This window comes from Falco cherrug, chromosome 4, assembly GCF_023634085.1.
Source record: "Falco cherrug isolate bFalChe1 chromosome 4, bFalChe1.pri, whole genome shotgun sequence".
NCBI classification, from domain to species: domain Eukaryota; kingdom Metazoa; phylum Chordata; class Aves; order Falconiformes; family Falconidae; genus Falco; species Falco cherrug.
The window spans coordinates 91,199,543-91,216,656 of NC_073700.1; the positions used below are offsets into that span (position 1 = coordinate 91,199,543).

At 42.5% G+C, this 17,114-nt stretch overlaps 1 protein-coding gene across 6 annotated transcripts in view; it reads right to left on the reverse strand.

Annotated features, from left to right (window-relative positions):
- Positions 1–9,340: 9,340 nt before the first annotated feature.
- Positions 9,341–17,114, reverse strand: part of CDK13 (cyclin dependent kinase 13) — a 49,239-nt gene continuing 41,465 nt past the window's right edge. For 2 of the 6 annotated variants that reach the window (XM_055709756.1, XM_055709754.1), the window contains exons 13-14: positions 15,686–16,066; positions 9,341–14,547 (exon numbers count right to left, since the gene is read on the reverse strand). In XM_055709756.1, coding sequence (XP_055565731.1) covers positions 13,691–14,547; positions 15,686–16,066 — 1,238 coding nt within the window. In that variant the 3' untranslated portion in view covers positions 9,341–13,690. Of the gene's footprint in view, positions 14,548–15,685; positions 16,247–17,114 lie in introns of all 6 variants that reach the window. The other 4 variants (XM_055709755.1, XM_055709753.1, XM_055709751.1 and 1 more) reach the window with 2 other exon arrangements.

Here is a 17,114-nt window from a genome sequence, read left to right on the forward strand (position 1 = left end):
TTGATACCAGCAAAACAAATCTGCTGCTTATGTCATCAGCATGCAACGACTTGGAACAATTGACCATCTCAGTGATTTCTCTGATCATCAACACATTTGTGTGGTTCCCATCTCTCAAGGACAGCTGCAGTTCCAGTCTGCTGTGGCCAAAATAAGTATGCCAAATTAGACTCTTTTTTTTATTTATTTTTTTTTTTAAATGGAATGTAGTTTTATCAAGGAAAGAAAAGTTCTGTTGCAAAGGGAAATTCTGTCACTGGAGAATTAAATGGAGATCCCTGACGAAGTTAACAGGGGGTTTGGTTTTCATCCTTTATCTGACCTAAAATCTGCAATGACAGCAGGAACAATTTCAAACTAAGATAACAGTCTGACATTTTTGTGCACAGCGCTACAGCAATGGAGGTCACAGTCTCTGAAGAAACAGAGAGGGATACTTGTACTATTGAATTTCACTGCATGTGGAAATGATTTGTGCTGTAATCCAAAGCGTAGCCCCTTCCAGTGAAAGATTCTCAAGCAATTATCACAGAGTAAACCAGTCTGTAGGTCAACCAGCTATTAGTTTAATAAGACTTCTTTTTTTTTTAATGACCAGTATCTTTGTAACTGATAGACGCCTAATCTGGTGAAGCACCCTCTCTCATCTCCTGGAGACAAATGTGGTTCAGATTTTCAAATTATTATTATATATTATTAATGAATCAGAAAGCAAAATATGACAGTATTCTAAAACATACTGTAATAAACTTCCTGTGCTTCAAAACAGAAAAATAATCCACAAATTCACTTTCATAGTTGAGGTTTCAGGTCTTGAAGTATTTTGGGTTGGGGATTTTTTTTGGCCGGGGCTTTAAGTGGCATAATCTCTTTCTAGAGCATAAAATCGTCACCGTAATAATTACAAGTATTTTCATGAATATTATTTTTAAAAAGCTACAGAAAATCAAGCCTAAAAATGTTAATGCATTTCTAGTAGTGGTCAAGCTGTAGATATGCTGATTTTACAGTTCCAACACTATGTAATATATCGCATGATGTAGATGATGCTTTGCAAAACAAGGGTGTGCAATACAAGTGTTAGAAACCTGATTTCTTGCTCTTTCTGACTAACTACAGAGTGTTTAATGTCAACACGAGCAGCTTTTCCCTTCCCACTCACAAACAGTTTTAGAACTGCTCTGAAGAACTGTAGGAGCTGCCAGCTTTCCCAGCACACTAGAGGACCCACTTGACAAAAACCCCTACCCGCAGGAAATGTAATCCAATTTGTTGGGTCTGTTTATGTGCATGTGAATCTAATAACGCTGCTGTTGATGTGTTATCATCTCACCCATCACGTGAAGTCCTCCAGTGGAGTTACACGACTTGTCTGTCCGCATGGTGCTCTGTTGGAAGGGGTCGAGCCAGTGTCCTATTAAACAGCCTCCGCGCAGCAAAGCATGTGCTTGTACGTTGTTCACATTGATTTTGTCTTGTCAAATTGTTGTCTCGTCTCAGCGTTGTGTAGAAACTTGGTCAGTTATCCCCTTTTTCCTGCCACAGAAGCTGTTGGGAGAATCAATCACGCTTAAAACACAACTAGAAATAGAAACCCTCAAACTGGGTGTCAGCGAAGCATCTGCATTTGTTATTCTTTCTATTCTGCGTACAAAATCCTGACCTTTTCCTGTTATCTGCAGCCTCCTTTGTTGACAGAAGGTTTTAGAAATTTTTATTTTTAATTAGTCAATGTAACTGATCCCTCTCGTTCTCATTGTATTTTTCTTTCCAGTTGTATAGAGGCAACTGATGAGCTCACTGACTCCTTAGGGCACCAACCTTTACTTTGTTGTGGACTGCAGTGACTATTTAGTTCTGTTGGATGCTATCTACTCTCTTTCTGCTCTTGCCACCACAAACATGTCATACAGATGAAATATTTAGACAGAAACATACTTTAACTAAGACAGAAGGATGCCTCTTGTTGGGACTGTATCTCAAGTAATCAGATATTTTCAGACCTCAATAGAAATACAGACTCAAGGAAAAGAAAAAAAAAAAAAAAAAGACTGTTTAGGTAGGTGTGCCAGTTTCACCAAAAGATTTCTGTTAAAATTACATTTTCTTTAAACTGCTGACATTTTCTCAATCAAACATTTTTTGATTCATCACTTCAAAGAGAATAACAGATGGCTTTAAACAAATGTTTCTTGAAAAAAGTAATTGAAAAGAATAATTTCATTACTAGCCTACGACCTACATACTGTGACAAGGTGTGGCTCCTTGCTATTTTTACATATAAATTTAATGTATACAAATCCATACTGAAATGAATTGTATGAAATTATGATTTCGTATAAATTGCATACCTGTTTGCCCATACCCTGAGCATACTAAAATAATAAGAGATACAGTTAAAATTCATTTCCTGTCACAGACTTCGCATTAGCATATCTTTTCTGCATTTCACATGCAACCTTTCTGCAAAGCCCAGAGCTCCTTATTGACATTGCACTGTATCTAGCCATACGTTTACATTTTAAATAAACCTGGAAAGCACTGGTTTTCAGATGCAAGGTGATGCTTTGATTTACTGCTTCCCGCAACGAAGAGCATAATGTAATCGTTTCTAGAATAAAAAAACTCCATAATGCTGAAACCTTAATACAGGAGATAAGAAATGAAAAAGAAGAGTTGATGGGCTGCAAGGGAGAAAAAAATGACAAGGGCTTTGATAAAGCATACGGAAGGTTTCCCTGGATGTCAGTAAAAAAATCACATTCTCACAGTTAAGACTTATGTGTTGTACTTAAAGGAAAAAAAAACCCAACACCAAAACGAAAAGAACCCCAACACCCAAACCCCAAACCAAACTGGAGCCTAATGGGAGATCGGTTGAAAGAGGTGGCCGTCTCCAGTTTGTCTAATGCTAGGAGCTAAAACAGGACTGAATTTCTAATAGAGCAGGTCTGCAAAATTCTGTGGGATTTTTTTGGGGTGTTTTTGTCATTATTTCCAAAAGGAAATATTGTAATCGCAAGTACAGTTAGCAAATAAAAATTATTACTACTACCTGCATGTCTTCTTTCACTCTCTCACATAATTGTATGTGCTGGCTTGGAAGTCCCAGGGCAGGATCTGCAATCCATAATGAGCAGCAGCCTGGAGAGGAAAACGCACAGAGCTTCTAATAAAGGCTGCCAGGCTTAGAGTAATACTTCCCTGATGCGGAATCACCAGACCATCTGCAGATAAGTTCGTAACTATTATATACTACCCCATATCTCATATACACCATTAACAGATTTCTATTAATTTCCCATGTCTTCTCTAGCTCTTACTCTCTTGCCCACTCCCCTCCCCCCAATGAACAATTTTCACAAAAAAGGTATTCGGATAAATGGTTGCGATTAATCTCTGTCCGGCAGTGGCAGGGTGGGAAGCAGGAAGGTGCCCGTGCAGTCAGACAGCCCACTGCCTGCCTTGTCTGGGGGGCAAGGGCTGCACCCCGGGGATGACCCACATTTTCCAGAGGGTGGGGAAGGTTACAGGACTGCATGGGGGTAACGTTGCCTGCTGGGTTTACACGCTGCATGCAGCATCCTTTGTTTCCTGGTATGGGGATGTCTTTTCATTTTAAACTGTCGTGCAGGAAGGCAGGGGCTGGCCTGCTTCTCCTCCATGTATATTGTGTCCCTGGGTCAGCTGCAAAGCAGAAGCCCTGATCTCTCAATGGTGTATTGCTTTGCAGGGGTATAGATCAGAAAGTTGTTAAATGAAGGCAGGCGCTCAGCATTTTTCTGATGGTTGTTAGCGCTTAACCAGCATTCTCCAGCAACTCAGGCAGTGCTTTGATTCTGATGTTGGTCCTGAGCAACGGGGCACAACTGTTTGTTTGTTCGTATTTTATCCATAAGCAACAAGGGACAAAGAGGCTGCCCAGCAGAGAACAAGAAAAAAACCTCATCTAACCTAAGCCCTGGTGCTCTATCTTGTATTTTTGAAACAAACAACAACCATTGGCCTGGTGGAGGGAGCTGAGGAACAGTAAATGCTGGAGCATCCAAAAAACATTTTTCCAGAATGAAAAATAAAAGCAACATACCACAGGTAGCATCGGCAGTGCTAGCTTTGAAGATGCTACACAGCAATATTTGGGGTTTTTACACTATACTAATCTGTGAAAATAGTTGTATCACTAGAAAAGCATTTTGGAGCTTCCCTCGTTTTTTTCAGAGCAGAGAATCTCCAGTTTACCTTATCTTGGAGCTTCCAGTTTAGGGACAAGTATTGCTGTGATGTTACAAAACCCAGACCGTCCATGTGCTTACCGATGCGCTCGCTGCTGTAACCCAGGGAAAACAGGAGAAGCCCGTGTTGGGATCCTCCGGGTGCTGGAGCCATCCTGGGTGACCGCAGACAAAAACGGCCTTTCTCCCAGATTCCCATATGAAAAATCATACAATTTTTCTAAACCCCCTCCAAGGTAACGTGAAAAGAAGGGTCATGGTGTGTGCACCAGCGGTGCTGATGGGAGGAGAGTATTTCCTGCTGACAGAGAGGGTGAGGAGAGGTACACTGCAGTGGATGCTGTGCGATTACACACCCCAGATGACTAGCACGTTGCTGAAAATAATCTCATCATTAAACCACTGACATGATCTCGACCATTCCAGGAGGCAAATGATGCTTCCGACCAGGAACAAACGGATGCATGCCCAGGGCTTAGACACCAACACTGCAGATGCTCCACGAAGGAAGCTCAGGTCAACCCCCACCTCCCCACAAGGCAGCAGGACGCTGCAGTGCCACCACGTCTCTGAGCACTTCCAGGTGCCTGCCGTGGCCCAGCACCACCTCCTCGCCATACTCTGCCCTCCCAACCCCCTTGGAGCAGCGCAAACAGCACCAACCCTGCAGGAACTGGGAGCCAGGAGAGCACGGAGGGGCAGCAGCAGCAGCACCATCCTGCTGGGAGTAGGGCTGCCACGTACGGCTGTGGGGGCAAAGAGGGGGAGAGGAACAAACCCGTTGTGCTCTGGTTGGGGGCTGTCATTTTATGGTTGGGCGTCCATTCCCCAGAAACCTACTAAAGACACGTAACAGCATTCACACGCCCCATAACGTGTGCTACTAGGTCACTGCTGCCTGGAGAAGGAGTGACTGGGGGGGGCAGGGGGCACCCAGGGCTTCTGTACCCTCGCCTGGCCCTCCCATAGCTCAAAGCAGACACAGCACTTCTAATGGGAACGTGAAGACATCGCTCCCCGTTTCCAGCTTGTTCCAAATTCTCATCTACTGATTTTCTCACACTGAAACATAAGATTGATTCTTCTTGCAAGGAGGGATGTTTAAAGCAGGTTAGGGCTCGGTTTAGCAGCAGAGATTATTGTCAGATGAAGTTCCACACGTGGTGCTTTGTATTCTGCAGAGGCTGAGGTGGGTCACAGTGAAAAATGTGTAGAAAAAATGTGGGTAAATTATTCTGGCCTTCTTCAGGTAAGAGCATGGGTAATATTTGGCTTCGCAAGATGGGGGAGGGGGGGGAAGATACTTCCCTTGCATTTTACCTGAAAGATACTCTGAGCTTTTCGGAGTTAAATACAACATACATTCCCCAGCTAGAAATAAAAGCAGATCCCACCAGCAGCCGCATTGCCCAGCAAAGCAGAGTTCAGCTGGGCATTCTCACTCCACGAGACCTTCATCAGGGAATGGATCGAAGGAGCGAGCTCCCGTACAGCTCTGTGGCCTGTTGGATACGCCTTCTTCCCCATATTCTGGCACATCAAAGATTTTGAAATAACAGGTAGGGAAAAAAGCCTGGAGTATTTCCAGAGTATCAACACAGCTACTCACCCAGGTAAAACCGAAGGGCATTAGGCTTGGACAGACAGATGTGCAGCAGAAGACCTTACCATAGGGCTGGGCCGTTCTGGTGATTCAAATTCTAGCAATTTATTGCAACCAGGGGCATTTTTTTGGCTGAGGCATTCTTCTTAATCCAGAGAAGCAGCCCGGGAGACACGTATGTCGGTGAAGCCTGCAGCCTGTGAATTCTTGTCTCCTGCCTTAAACAAAAAAAACCCAAAATAACAACAATAAGAAGAATAAAAAAGACCCTTGTAAGAGGCATTTTACTGCCACTAGCCTTTAAGGCTGGAAGTTGTAACCTGAGCTCCTGGAGTTCAGCTCTGATGGAAGAGATGAGGGAACCATTCTGTCCCAGACCCTGGAAGGTGCCCCGTGTTGCCCACAAGGGAGCTACTAGGGAAGAAAGCAGCTGGGGTGTACCATGGAGGCCAGGACGAGCAACACTTCAGCAGACCTGGGTTAGTCTCATGGTGGTTTCCAACATCCACAAGCTCCCTGAAGGATAACACAGGTAAAGAAAAACAGAAAAAAACACCCCAAACCAAACCAAAACCCTCCAGGTTCTACTTTGAAACCATTCCCATTATTCCTTTTTGCAATTGGCGAGGATGAAGAAGAATGAAGGCAAAAGCCCCCTTGCTAGACACATCAGTAACCATCTCTCCCTTGCTCCTTGTTCAGGGAAAATCCCCTAAGCCAGGCTTCTGTCCAGCTCTCTGTACGGCCCATGAGTCGCTCAGGGTGACCCAGACCCAGAACAATGAGGAAAATCACCATCGGCTCTTGCAGCACCAATGATGCTCGGAGAGGTCCCCGCGGCAGGGCAAGCAGCCGTCAGCGCTTCCCTAGCACTGCCACCCAAGCAAAACCAAGATCCTCAGAAAACATTGAAAAAGGAGAAATTGTGGTTTCCCCCCCGCCCCGTGTCAGAACCTGATAACGTTTTCTGTATTTGTAAAATGGGTCTGAAAAGAACTTGCAGGATGAAAGAAAAAAGGCACCTATCTGCGCTAGACCTGCACGCTCAACACTGGCTTCCAACTATGTCCTCTAGCAACGATGGCCATACCCTAGCTTGCAGGAGGGAGCACAGCACAGATACACATCTGCTCAAGTCAAATACTAACCACAGAAACCAGTTAATCCCCACCAAGTTATCTTCAGGGCAGCACATGGCTGCCAGATCTGCTTGTGCATACCAGAAGCTCCCAGGCTGGTTTCCGTAAAGCTTACGCTCAAGCGTTCCCTTTTCTACCTGGTTACGTCTCTTGAACTCTGTATTTTCTTATACAGAAAAAAAATCTTCACAAAGCCTCTTTGCAAGAAATCCTATTAAAGATGCATTCATCACATTATGAGAATTTGCCATATCAATAGTACGGCCAAAGCACCCACGGAGGAATTGTGGAAGCAGAATCAAAGCCATGCTGTGAAAAGCGATCCCGGTGCCGCCCGTTAGCAAGGGCTGCAACACACAGGGAAAAAGAAAACATTACTGTACGCTCCAACTCGAAGTTCCTCCTGAGGTAAATCACACTGACCGTGAGTTTTCTCCACGGGCAATAAAAAATGCCCCAAATAAGCAGCCGTAACCAGCAAGGGGCTTTAAAAACAAACCCCTTGAGCTCCATGGCTGCGAACGCAGTTGACTGGGAAAGGAAACAGTTCCCCTTTATTTTTCAAACAAAGCTTGCGCTCGCCCCTTGTTTGTTGTCGCTGCCAAAAGCTCTGACTTGCCTTTTCTTCCACTTGATGGGGGCGTATGGTAGCTGTAATCCCCTTCATGCAGATGGCCTGTCAGGGCTTACAGGCATTCCTTAAAAATAGAAGCAACCTAATCCTGGTTCAGCTAATTTAACAGAAGTTTCTGGAAAATTGCATGGTTCTCTCAGAGCTAACAGGCAATAAATAATTCATGGCTGTGACACGAGATGGCCTGCTTCCCCTCCTGCCATCGATTTCACAGACACGTTCCTTGCTCTGTGTCAATACAGGCTGTTGGTCTGCAGTTATTTGCGTCTCTCTTTCACTTGCCCTTTTATTTGCAGCTGAAGATACTGATTTACACACAGATCCCACTGGAATTGTTACTGGTACCTTTTTGCACAGCTTGATGGCTGTATGGCACAAACAGCTGACTGAAGGAGATGCAGCATCATTGTCAAACCGTTACAGGATCATTCTCCAACATAAACCAGAGCCAACTTTGTCATGTTGCTTGTTGCAATAGCAGCTTTCATGATAAAAATGGAGCAAACAACTAGAAATTGTTTCATGCAGCTGTCTGATCTGACACACATAAGTCAACATCCAACGTAATACAGCCTGAAGTGGTCATCAGAAGTAAAGCCCTGCCTTTAATTGCAGCTGCTGCCCAAGTATTGTCTCCAATTACCAGCCTGATGTCAGATACACCCACGGAACTGCTGCTGGCCCCCGCCACCTTCTACCGCACCTTCACCGCTCGTCGTCTCTGTCAACGACACGTTACCGAAGCCAAGGCAGCAGCACTCCGTCCCACCTGGAGTCTGAGTACGGAAGATACGGCAAGTGCCTTATTTTTGGATGGCAGCATAGCATTTATTGAACGATGAAAACACTTTCATTCGATTTGCTGATAGAGCAGGAAAAAAGCAGAGAAGCCTCAGGCATTCAAAGTGCAGTTGCTGAAGCCTCACTCGATTTAGAATAGCAGGATCGTTTAGATTGGAAAAGACCCTTACGATCAAGTCCAACCATAAACCCAATGCTGCCAAGTCAACCACTGAACCGTGTCCCTCATCACCACGTTTACACATCTGATGCCAAGCAAAGGAGCTGCAGTTTTCTCGGAGGGGTCCTCCTGCTCCTGCAGGGCACACGCCTGCTGGCATTTTCAAGGTGCCTGCCAAGGCAGTGCTGCACATAAACATCCAGCCTCCAGCTAGCATGCCTTTGACCCCCATTTACAGCACTTCACAAGCAGTGTATGCACGTAGCCAGCCACGGAAAATACCTGGCTTTGACTTTCCATCACTTCTAACGCACACACCATCCTCTTTAAATAGATAGCGGTGGGGAATATTAACTGCACCTGTCCTTGGACAGCGCCAAGAAAAAAAAAAAAAATCACCTTATACATCGCCCACCCTCCTGAAAAGCTCACGCAACAGGTGCTGGACACAGCAGCATCTTTTCAGCACTTAGAGGGGCTCATGTCCCCTCCGTGTCCCTGCACGCTGCCTGCTTTGGCTGCGCCACCTGCGCTCGCTGCATAGCTGCTGCAGCAACCTGGGGCTCCGCTCTAGCCACAGGCACTCGTCCTGCCAGCCACTGCGGTTTTCCTTCGAAAAAGTACTGAAGTAAATATTTTTTTTAAAAACTTTGCAGAATTTCAACACGCTGAAAATTATGTTCATTAGGATACTATAAAAACCACCTCAGCTTAACCCAATGTTTTTCTTAAATGCCCTTTGACCACCAGAGAGGAAAAACAATGAAAGACTTCAAGTTTTCATGTATTTTATTTACAGGCCGCACAATACATTTTATATACAAATGGCTTAAAATAACAAAGAGTAAGCAAGCTGAAGCATAACAGTTTGATTATTTTAAATTAGGTTGTCTTGAAATAACTCCTGCAATAAAGTATTCTTCACCCTGATAAGCAAAAGTTAGTTCGATTTTAAGCCAACCCAAGGTAATTTCATTTTTAAAAACAGAATTCAAATCACTTTTCTGGTGATTCCTTAATTTCATGACACACTTCCGCATATACAGAGCATCCCAAAACCATCAAGAAGGGCAACAGCCAAATTTCCCCATGTGAAAAACAGTGTAACAGAACAGACTGGAGAAATGTTGTATGTAAAACACCTGCGTGTTTATTAACAAAAAGAATAATGCCAGAAATACATCTGAGATTTTTCTCTTTAGGAAACAGAATTCATGGTCTGAGATCTAATTTGCCCGCAGATAAGGGGTATCCTAACGTTACTTCAGGTTTTACTGCACAATTACCTACTAAACTCATCCAACTGTAAACTTCACCAAAACAGAACCTTGCCTCCTGCACCAAGCAAAAGGAGAAGAGCACTCAAACCCCTAAGAACTTACATTACAGCACTTATCGCCTCTGCTTCTAGGAAGCACCTTACACTACCGTGGTATGGAGAAATTTTAACATAGACCATGCCTTATGGAAACATAAGAAAATATAGAAGTTTGCCATTTAAAAATTATTTTCCCAAGAAATTATATTAACATTTAATGATACATGTATTTTTACACCTCTTCCCTAACACTGCTTCTTTCTGTTCAAGGTAACAACCACTAGCAATCCATGACAAAAGCTGTTTCCTTTTCCTTTGGCTGATTTTAAGTATTATAATAGTCTTAAGCGTTTTAAGTCATGGTCATAGCAGTCCTGTTGTGCTCGCTTTCTTCCTCTTGGTATGGCTAAAGACCACTTAATATAAATAATGAAGTACTTGCTACTTGATAGTACTTGATTACAGTATTTTGCTATGTTTATTTAGAAATACAAACACACAACACTTACTTTTCGATGTAGTGTCCAGGTCTCTGTAGCACACTTTGGAATCGCAGCACAGAAAATGTAAACCCAAAGGATTGGGAGGGAAAGAAACAAAAGCCACAGCTCCACAGAAAAATAATGTAATTTTCAGAATGCCTACTACTGCATCAAAAATGCAAGAGCCATATACGTAAAATGCCAAACTAGTACAGACTCACTCTGCCGAGTGAAATTTTTGTTCATTCAAAAGGGTAAAATTTGGAACTGACATAAGCACCTTGTCATGATTTAATTTAGAAGAAATTTTGATAGGTAATACACAGGTCCGGTACAAATGAACGTGGACTCACAGTCCTTAGATCCGACCAGTTCCCTGGCTGCTAACCTGCCCAGGCGCCAACTCCGAGGCCAGGGGAATGTGGCCGCAGGGAGAAACCCTCCTGCCATGCACCCAGGGGCTGCCCACAACGGGAGGGCAGAGCTCCAGCCCCACACGCAGCCTCCGCCTGCCCAGGAGAGGGAAGGCTGCCAGCGAGAGCCAAGATCCCCCATGCTGCATGGAAGGTAATCTCTCCAGTTATTGTATACGGAAATATGTTAAACATCTCCCTCCAAATTACCCCAACACTGTTGTCCCAGGCAAATAGAGTGTTCAAAGTCACAGGCCAGTAATCCTTCAAGTGACCTGGGGAGAAGTCATTGCGCAGCACACAACAGCCACAGTGTCCAGGGTTTGGTTTCTGATTCATCTGGGAAGTCAACTGTCTATTGCATCTCCTTCTCTCTCCCCTCATAGTTCGGATTACTTGTGCTGCTTTTTTTAAAAAAAAAATTTTTAAATGTATTTATTCCCATGGCCGAAGACTGAAATCCATTTTGGCGGAACAATGCAACATCAGAGTACTGCCAGCCTGTAAGGAAACTGCACCGTCGCTCACACAGTCAGAGGGGACTGACTTCTCTGTGTTAAATGAGGTGAACTAAATGATTTGAAAATTCACCTCCAAAAAGGGAAGCAGTAAGAAACATGTCTTCCTTGCATTTTTTTTGTATCAGAAGTCAAATAATGTAGTCCTCTGAGTTCTACCTTCCATTTGAACTTACCTGCTTTTTTAGCTATCACCGGCAGTTGCATCTGAAGCACAGGGGAGTAACACCAGACTGCACATTTTTAGTGAAAGCAACTGCCTAAAAAAATCTGAATGTTTTTTGCTGGATTCTTAAAAAAAGCAATCTGTGTGTATCACTGTGGGATTGTTTTCTGGTTGTTTTTGGTTTTTTTTTAAGTAGTAACAAAAAGCCTTAGCTGACACTGTCCGTATCTAAATGACACTAATGATTTTTGCCTTCAAAATTTTACTAGCAGAAAAATGCTACAGGGGTGTCCTTAGTCAAGGAAAAGTATCCATTCATACATGAAGCTTTTGTTTTTCTTAAGCATAGGCTATTCAGGTCACAAGTACTTGTTTCTGACTGGGCCACTTTTATTTTCAGATCGTGGGATTATCTACCGTGTCTAGTGAAGGCAACTGCCAGACTTACAGGGACATCGTAAGCAGCATGACTCTCTCCATTTCTCATCTGCCAGATCCTCAAACGCTACACAGTTAGCCAAGTGAGTTTCTCCATGCTCTACAGTGTAGTAGTTAGCCATATATGAACCAGGATTTTCAACTAAACCAAACCAAAACACCAACAACTTTGGCTTCTATTCTGAAAATCCAAAAAGTCACTGACAAGACTACATTTGTAATAGTGTAAGTAGAAATTTTACTTTTTAAAAAGTAATAATTAAACACTCAGTTACATAAGGTACCGATTTGTCAACTGGATAATCAGTTGGAAAATTGTTTCCAATATGGGCTTTAAAACATTCTTTTACGTACATGCAAAATATAACCATACCTCCTCTCTGCAGCAGAGAGACCACTTGTTGTCCAAGGAAAAAAAAAAAACAAAACCATGCTGGAAGTTATAATTAATATGACGAGTGGCTCCTGGTAAAGAGTTTTAACTACAGTCATTTTATCAGTTGTTCAGAGAGACTATATTCCAATATTAAAACGTTCTGTGGAATAGCAGATATAAAAATCAATTAATTGGCACAATCACAAGTTTACAGAGAATTAGAACTAGTGTCAAACATTTTGCTGTTGCTTTAAATAATGGTCATTTTTCCTTTGGTTACTTCCTATAATGCAGTATTTGTGGTAAAAAGATGACAGTGTCAGCTTCTCACACAAAGTAATTACTGCTGTTGACATTTAGAGAAAAAACTATTTCATCACTTGGTAAGGACATATAAGTACAGTTTATTTGGCAGAGGAACTAAAACACTTACTACAACTCCAAGAGGGAGCTGAGGAAAAACTACACTCTTCATTCTTCTCCTCACTTTCAACGTTTCTCATGAAGATCAATTTGAAAATTATAATTTAATCGAGATAAGATTAGGTGTCTAAATAACTGGCCCACCTGAAGTAAACAGCACAACGTTATGACCTATTTGAGTTGCCTATTATCTGAATTTTCATGTTAACTACTTAGGTTTAGGTATTATTTTTCACATCAGTCTATGAAGTACTTCAAACTTTTGCAGACCTTAAGCTTACATGTTAAGGCACTTACCATTCAAGTAAAACAGTTTTTATATAAACAAGCCTGGGGAGATGGAGAGAACATTTTACCAGAATATCCATTCTTTTTTTTTTTTTCTTTTTTCTTGGAAGGAAAAAAAATAACATTGAACAAATATTTATAAAATTTTGCATCAAGAGAAAGGTTGTGTTTTATTATCTGAAATGAGCACAAAGTACACCTTCCACAATAACACTGAAAGCAGTGCAAAGACTGACAGTGACCTCTGACTAAAGGTAGTTCTGTAAAAAGAAAAATACCAAATAAATCAGTGCCCTGCTTTGATTGTTGTAAAATTTCTTTTTTACATAAAAGTTGGTCCAAACTTACAAAAAAAGCACAAATGTGCATAGTTCAGAAGATCTGAAAGAGTGCCATAAAAAGCTGATGTCCCTAAATTTAGCATCCACTTAAAACTGCCAAAATACAAAATAAAATTCAGAACTAGAGTTTGTGAACATGTACAATCAATTTATCTAGTTTTCAGACAGCATGAGTTTTAAGCATTTTTAATTTTTCCTACTGTATGCAAGACCCTTTTCCACATAAAAATAAAGCTGTTGAATTAACATTATTCAAGTCTGTTGAACTGCTGCTTTAAACTGCAGCTAGGAAAAAAAAAAAAAAAAAAAGAAGAAGTTTTTCCAGATAAAAATGATGTGCCTGAGGAAAAACAGATACTCAATATGGTAATCCTCTGCCGCGCCCTCTCACTGCAGATGTGCTAATGTGTCCCCTGTATCCTTGGGAATAGCCAGGTCCTTGGGCAGGAGAAGTCCAAGTCTGTCCATGCATGTGGCTGATGCCACTCGGATTTTCCTGTAAGTTACTTCCGTAGCTATAGTTGTGCATCTTTGCGGGCAAAGAGTGCGTACTCTCTGGCCCCGCGGAAGCATCACTGCTGCTCCCCAGAACCGGGATCGGGCCGTGGCTGTATTCAAACCTATGGTCTTTATCTCCACTAAATAGCATGGGGCCAGTGTTGAGGTAAATGTCTCCATAACCAGTTACTGAGCTGGGAAAGGATTCTGAAAAGGCTGACGGAGGAGGGGCAGCACCAGAGTGAGATGAAGCAGTACTGTAGTTATCCAAAGACTGAATATCTGAGTTTCCAAGGAAGCTCCTTCTTTCTAATGCTCCTGATGATCCACTTCCTATTCCATCACTACTGCCATAATGGGCAGATGAGAAGGAAGATGATCCAAAGTTATCCTTGTAGTCTGGGCCTGTTACGTAGGAGTCTCTAGCCTGATAATCCACGCTCGTTTGTACTGGCTCCTCTGTTGTTGCCTGAGCTTGATGCTGAGCAAGCAGCTGCAGAAGAGCTGCTTTCACTCCTGCGTGAGGATCTGTTCCTGAAGAGTTAGTTATAGGCAAATGCTGGTTCTCTGTCCGATAATCAAGGTCTTCATCAGTGAGAGGTGGAGGCTCCGGTGGCTCTGGGGGACGCTGGTCTGGAGGCAAGATCCGAGGGCGTTCTTGTTCAGGTGTTCGGTTTAGAAGCCTCATCTCAGACTGCCTAACCAAATCCTCTTGACCTAAGCAGATGAAAAAGAAAAACACTGAAATAAAAACATATAACAACAATACCAGAAAGGAAAGGACTCATTCCTGGAACAACACAGAGGTTTGTTACTTCAATTCTCATTAACTTAGCAGTCAAATTATTTTATTAGTAGTTGGACAGATTATTTTGGAGACAGCAACGCCTCATTTGCCTTAGGATGGTGATGCAGGTTTCTCCTCAAAGTAAGATTACCAGGCAAGAAACTGAAGAAAAACGGTACAAGTTCCTTAAAAAAGCCACCCAAACCCACCCCCTCCCCAAAAGAAAAACAAACCAAAAAAGAAAGTAAACCTCAAATCTCAAGCAACACATAAACACTGGAACACTCAAAGAAGGATCGGAAGGAACTTGCAAATAGAGATAAAAGTCTTGAGAGACAAAAGGACACCCTATCAAGGAACAGCAAAACTTAAGATTAAAGAAAACCACCGCCCCAAAAAACCTCAACCACCACCCCAAACCACTTCAGAATATTTCTTTTTACAGCTGCAAACACCACAAGCAATACATAAACCACCATACAATAAAACTGAATGAAATAACCATCTAAAAAGATCCAACAGCAGAGCTCTAAACTTTGTGAAGACTAAGGGAGCCACTACTACATCCCAAAGAAACCCTTCAACCATGGGTGTTAGTGCCAGTTATGGGTAACCACTTAAAGAATCTGACACCAAGAAATTGCTCTAGTCAGCACTAAAAACAAAAATAAAACATCCTCTCCCCAAAATAGGCTTTCCCTAAACACACACTCAAAACTGGCAAATTCCATCTATGAATTTGCTAGAGAAGATGGCCTTCACCACCACAAACACCACTAAGAAAATCTCACCCCCCCAGAATAATATGAACGTAACTGTTTAATCAGAAATCCTACCAGCCCTTGTGTACCTCTTAAAGAGGGGAAATCATCCTTCGTCCTGTCTGCATGACACCTGTTACAGTAAAACATATATTCCACGATCCAGACGTAAGTGATAAAATCAATTTAATCATCTCTTCTATACTCACACAGAATCATCTGGTTAACATGTTAACTCTTTATCCCCAAACTGCTACGTCTCCACTGCTCAAGGTATCTGCCTGTTAGCAATAAAGACCTTCAGTACCTGCAGATGTATATAATGACTTGATCAGATGTGGGTAGCTGGGTGCCGGAGATTCCACGTCATCCCGGCTGACAGACACAGGAGTGGCGGGCTCTGGAGGCTGCCTGAGTTGTAATGACATTTCATTTCCTGATCCGTTTTCCTTCTCCTCCAACACAAAATCTTTTTGTTTTGTTTGCTGAGCCTTTATTAACTGAGACAACAGAACAGCAAATGCACTCTGGACAGCTGCCTGGGCAGCATCAGTCTCAACCTTAGGCTGACTCAGCTGAGCAGGTGGTACAGGGGGCTGCGTGACCGTCGACTGTTTTAGAGGCTCCTGTTCCGGCAGTGGTGGTGGAGGCGGCGGCGGCTGCTGCTGCTGTTCTGACTGTTTTTCACCTGCTGACAAAATTCCAGCAGGAAGATTTATTTTATTTAGTTGCTGCTGAGTCTCTGGGTTTACCTTAATATTCAACACTTGGGCAAACTGTGCCAAACTAACACTTGTTTTAGACTGTAGCAGGTTTAGCAGGATTGCCACTTCATTCTGGTTTAACTGCTGTCCAGTGCTTGTTTTTGCTAAAGACAAAAAAGGTGGTTTTAAGTATTATTTAGAACTGGCATATTTCAGAAACTCAAAAGTAAGACTAATCTAGCATGGCTGACACAACTGGCAAAGCATGAGTTTGGACAACAGAGAAATGGAATGCTTTTACATGTTAATTGCCTTTGGGGGAGTATCTATAGGAAATAGAATAGTAAGATCCAATATAAAGAAAGTGACTTCCAAGAGGTGCGCACATGCACTTGGACAGATGAGAAACATCAAGCTGGAGCTCAACCTTCCACAATACAACTAAGCTGGGGCTTAAGGCCACCTGCTTTAAGCAGCTGTAAGATTTCCAATCCCCGCAAAACTTCCTATCTTTGACATATCACATCTCTCTGTTAAAAGAGTGGCCATCTGCAAAATGCATTTCCAGTCACATTCTGGCTCATTCTAGTTCAGCATCTGGATTCTAACACCTGCTCAAGTGACCAGGCTCTAGGTGACCCAGAAGCTAATAGTGTAAGTGCAAAAGCAAGTGCTGAGTTTGAAGGACAAGAAATTAATCACTGAATAGCAGGAAAATGCAGGTTTGTGATAAACCTATACCTAAATATACAGTGAAATGAGTTTGCCACAAATAATAGGAGATTATGATGATGCAGGGGAATATGAATAAGGAAGTCAGAATATCAAAGTAGTTTCTTAGTTGCACACACCCATTGTGGTAGTTTATTTTGAAAGGAGAAGTGAAGCAGCATGGATTTCAACATGCCCTACAAGTAGAGAACTTAAGTAGTTAAAAATTAAAAAATGAGCGTGTGTGACTGTGCTGGCAGCGCTCTGGATTTTTTCATAACGCAGCCCAACACGAACACATTCTGTCCGCTTCTGTCCCTG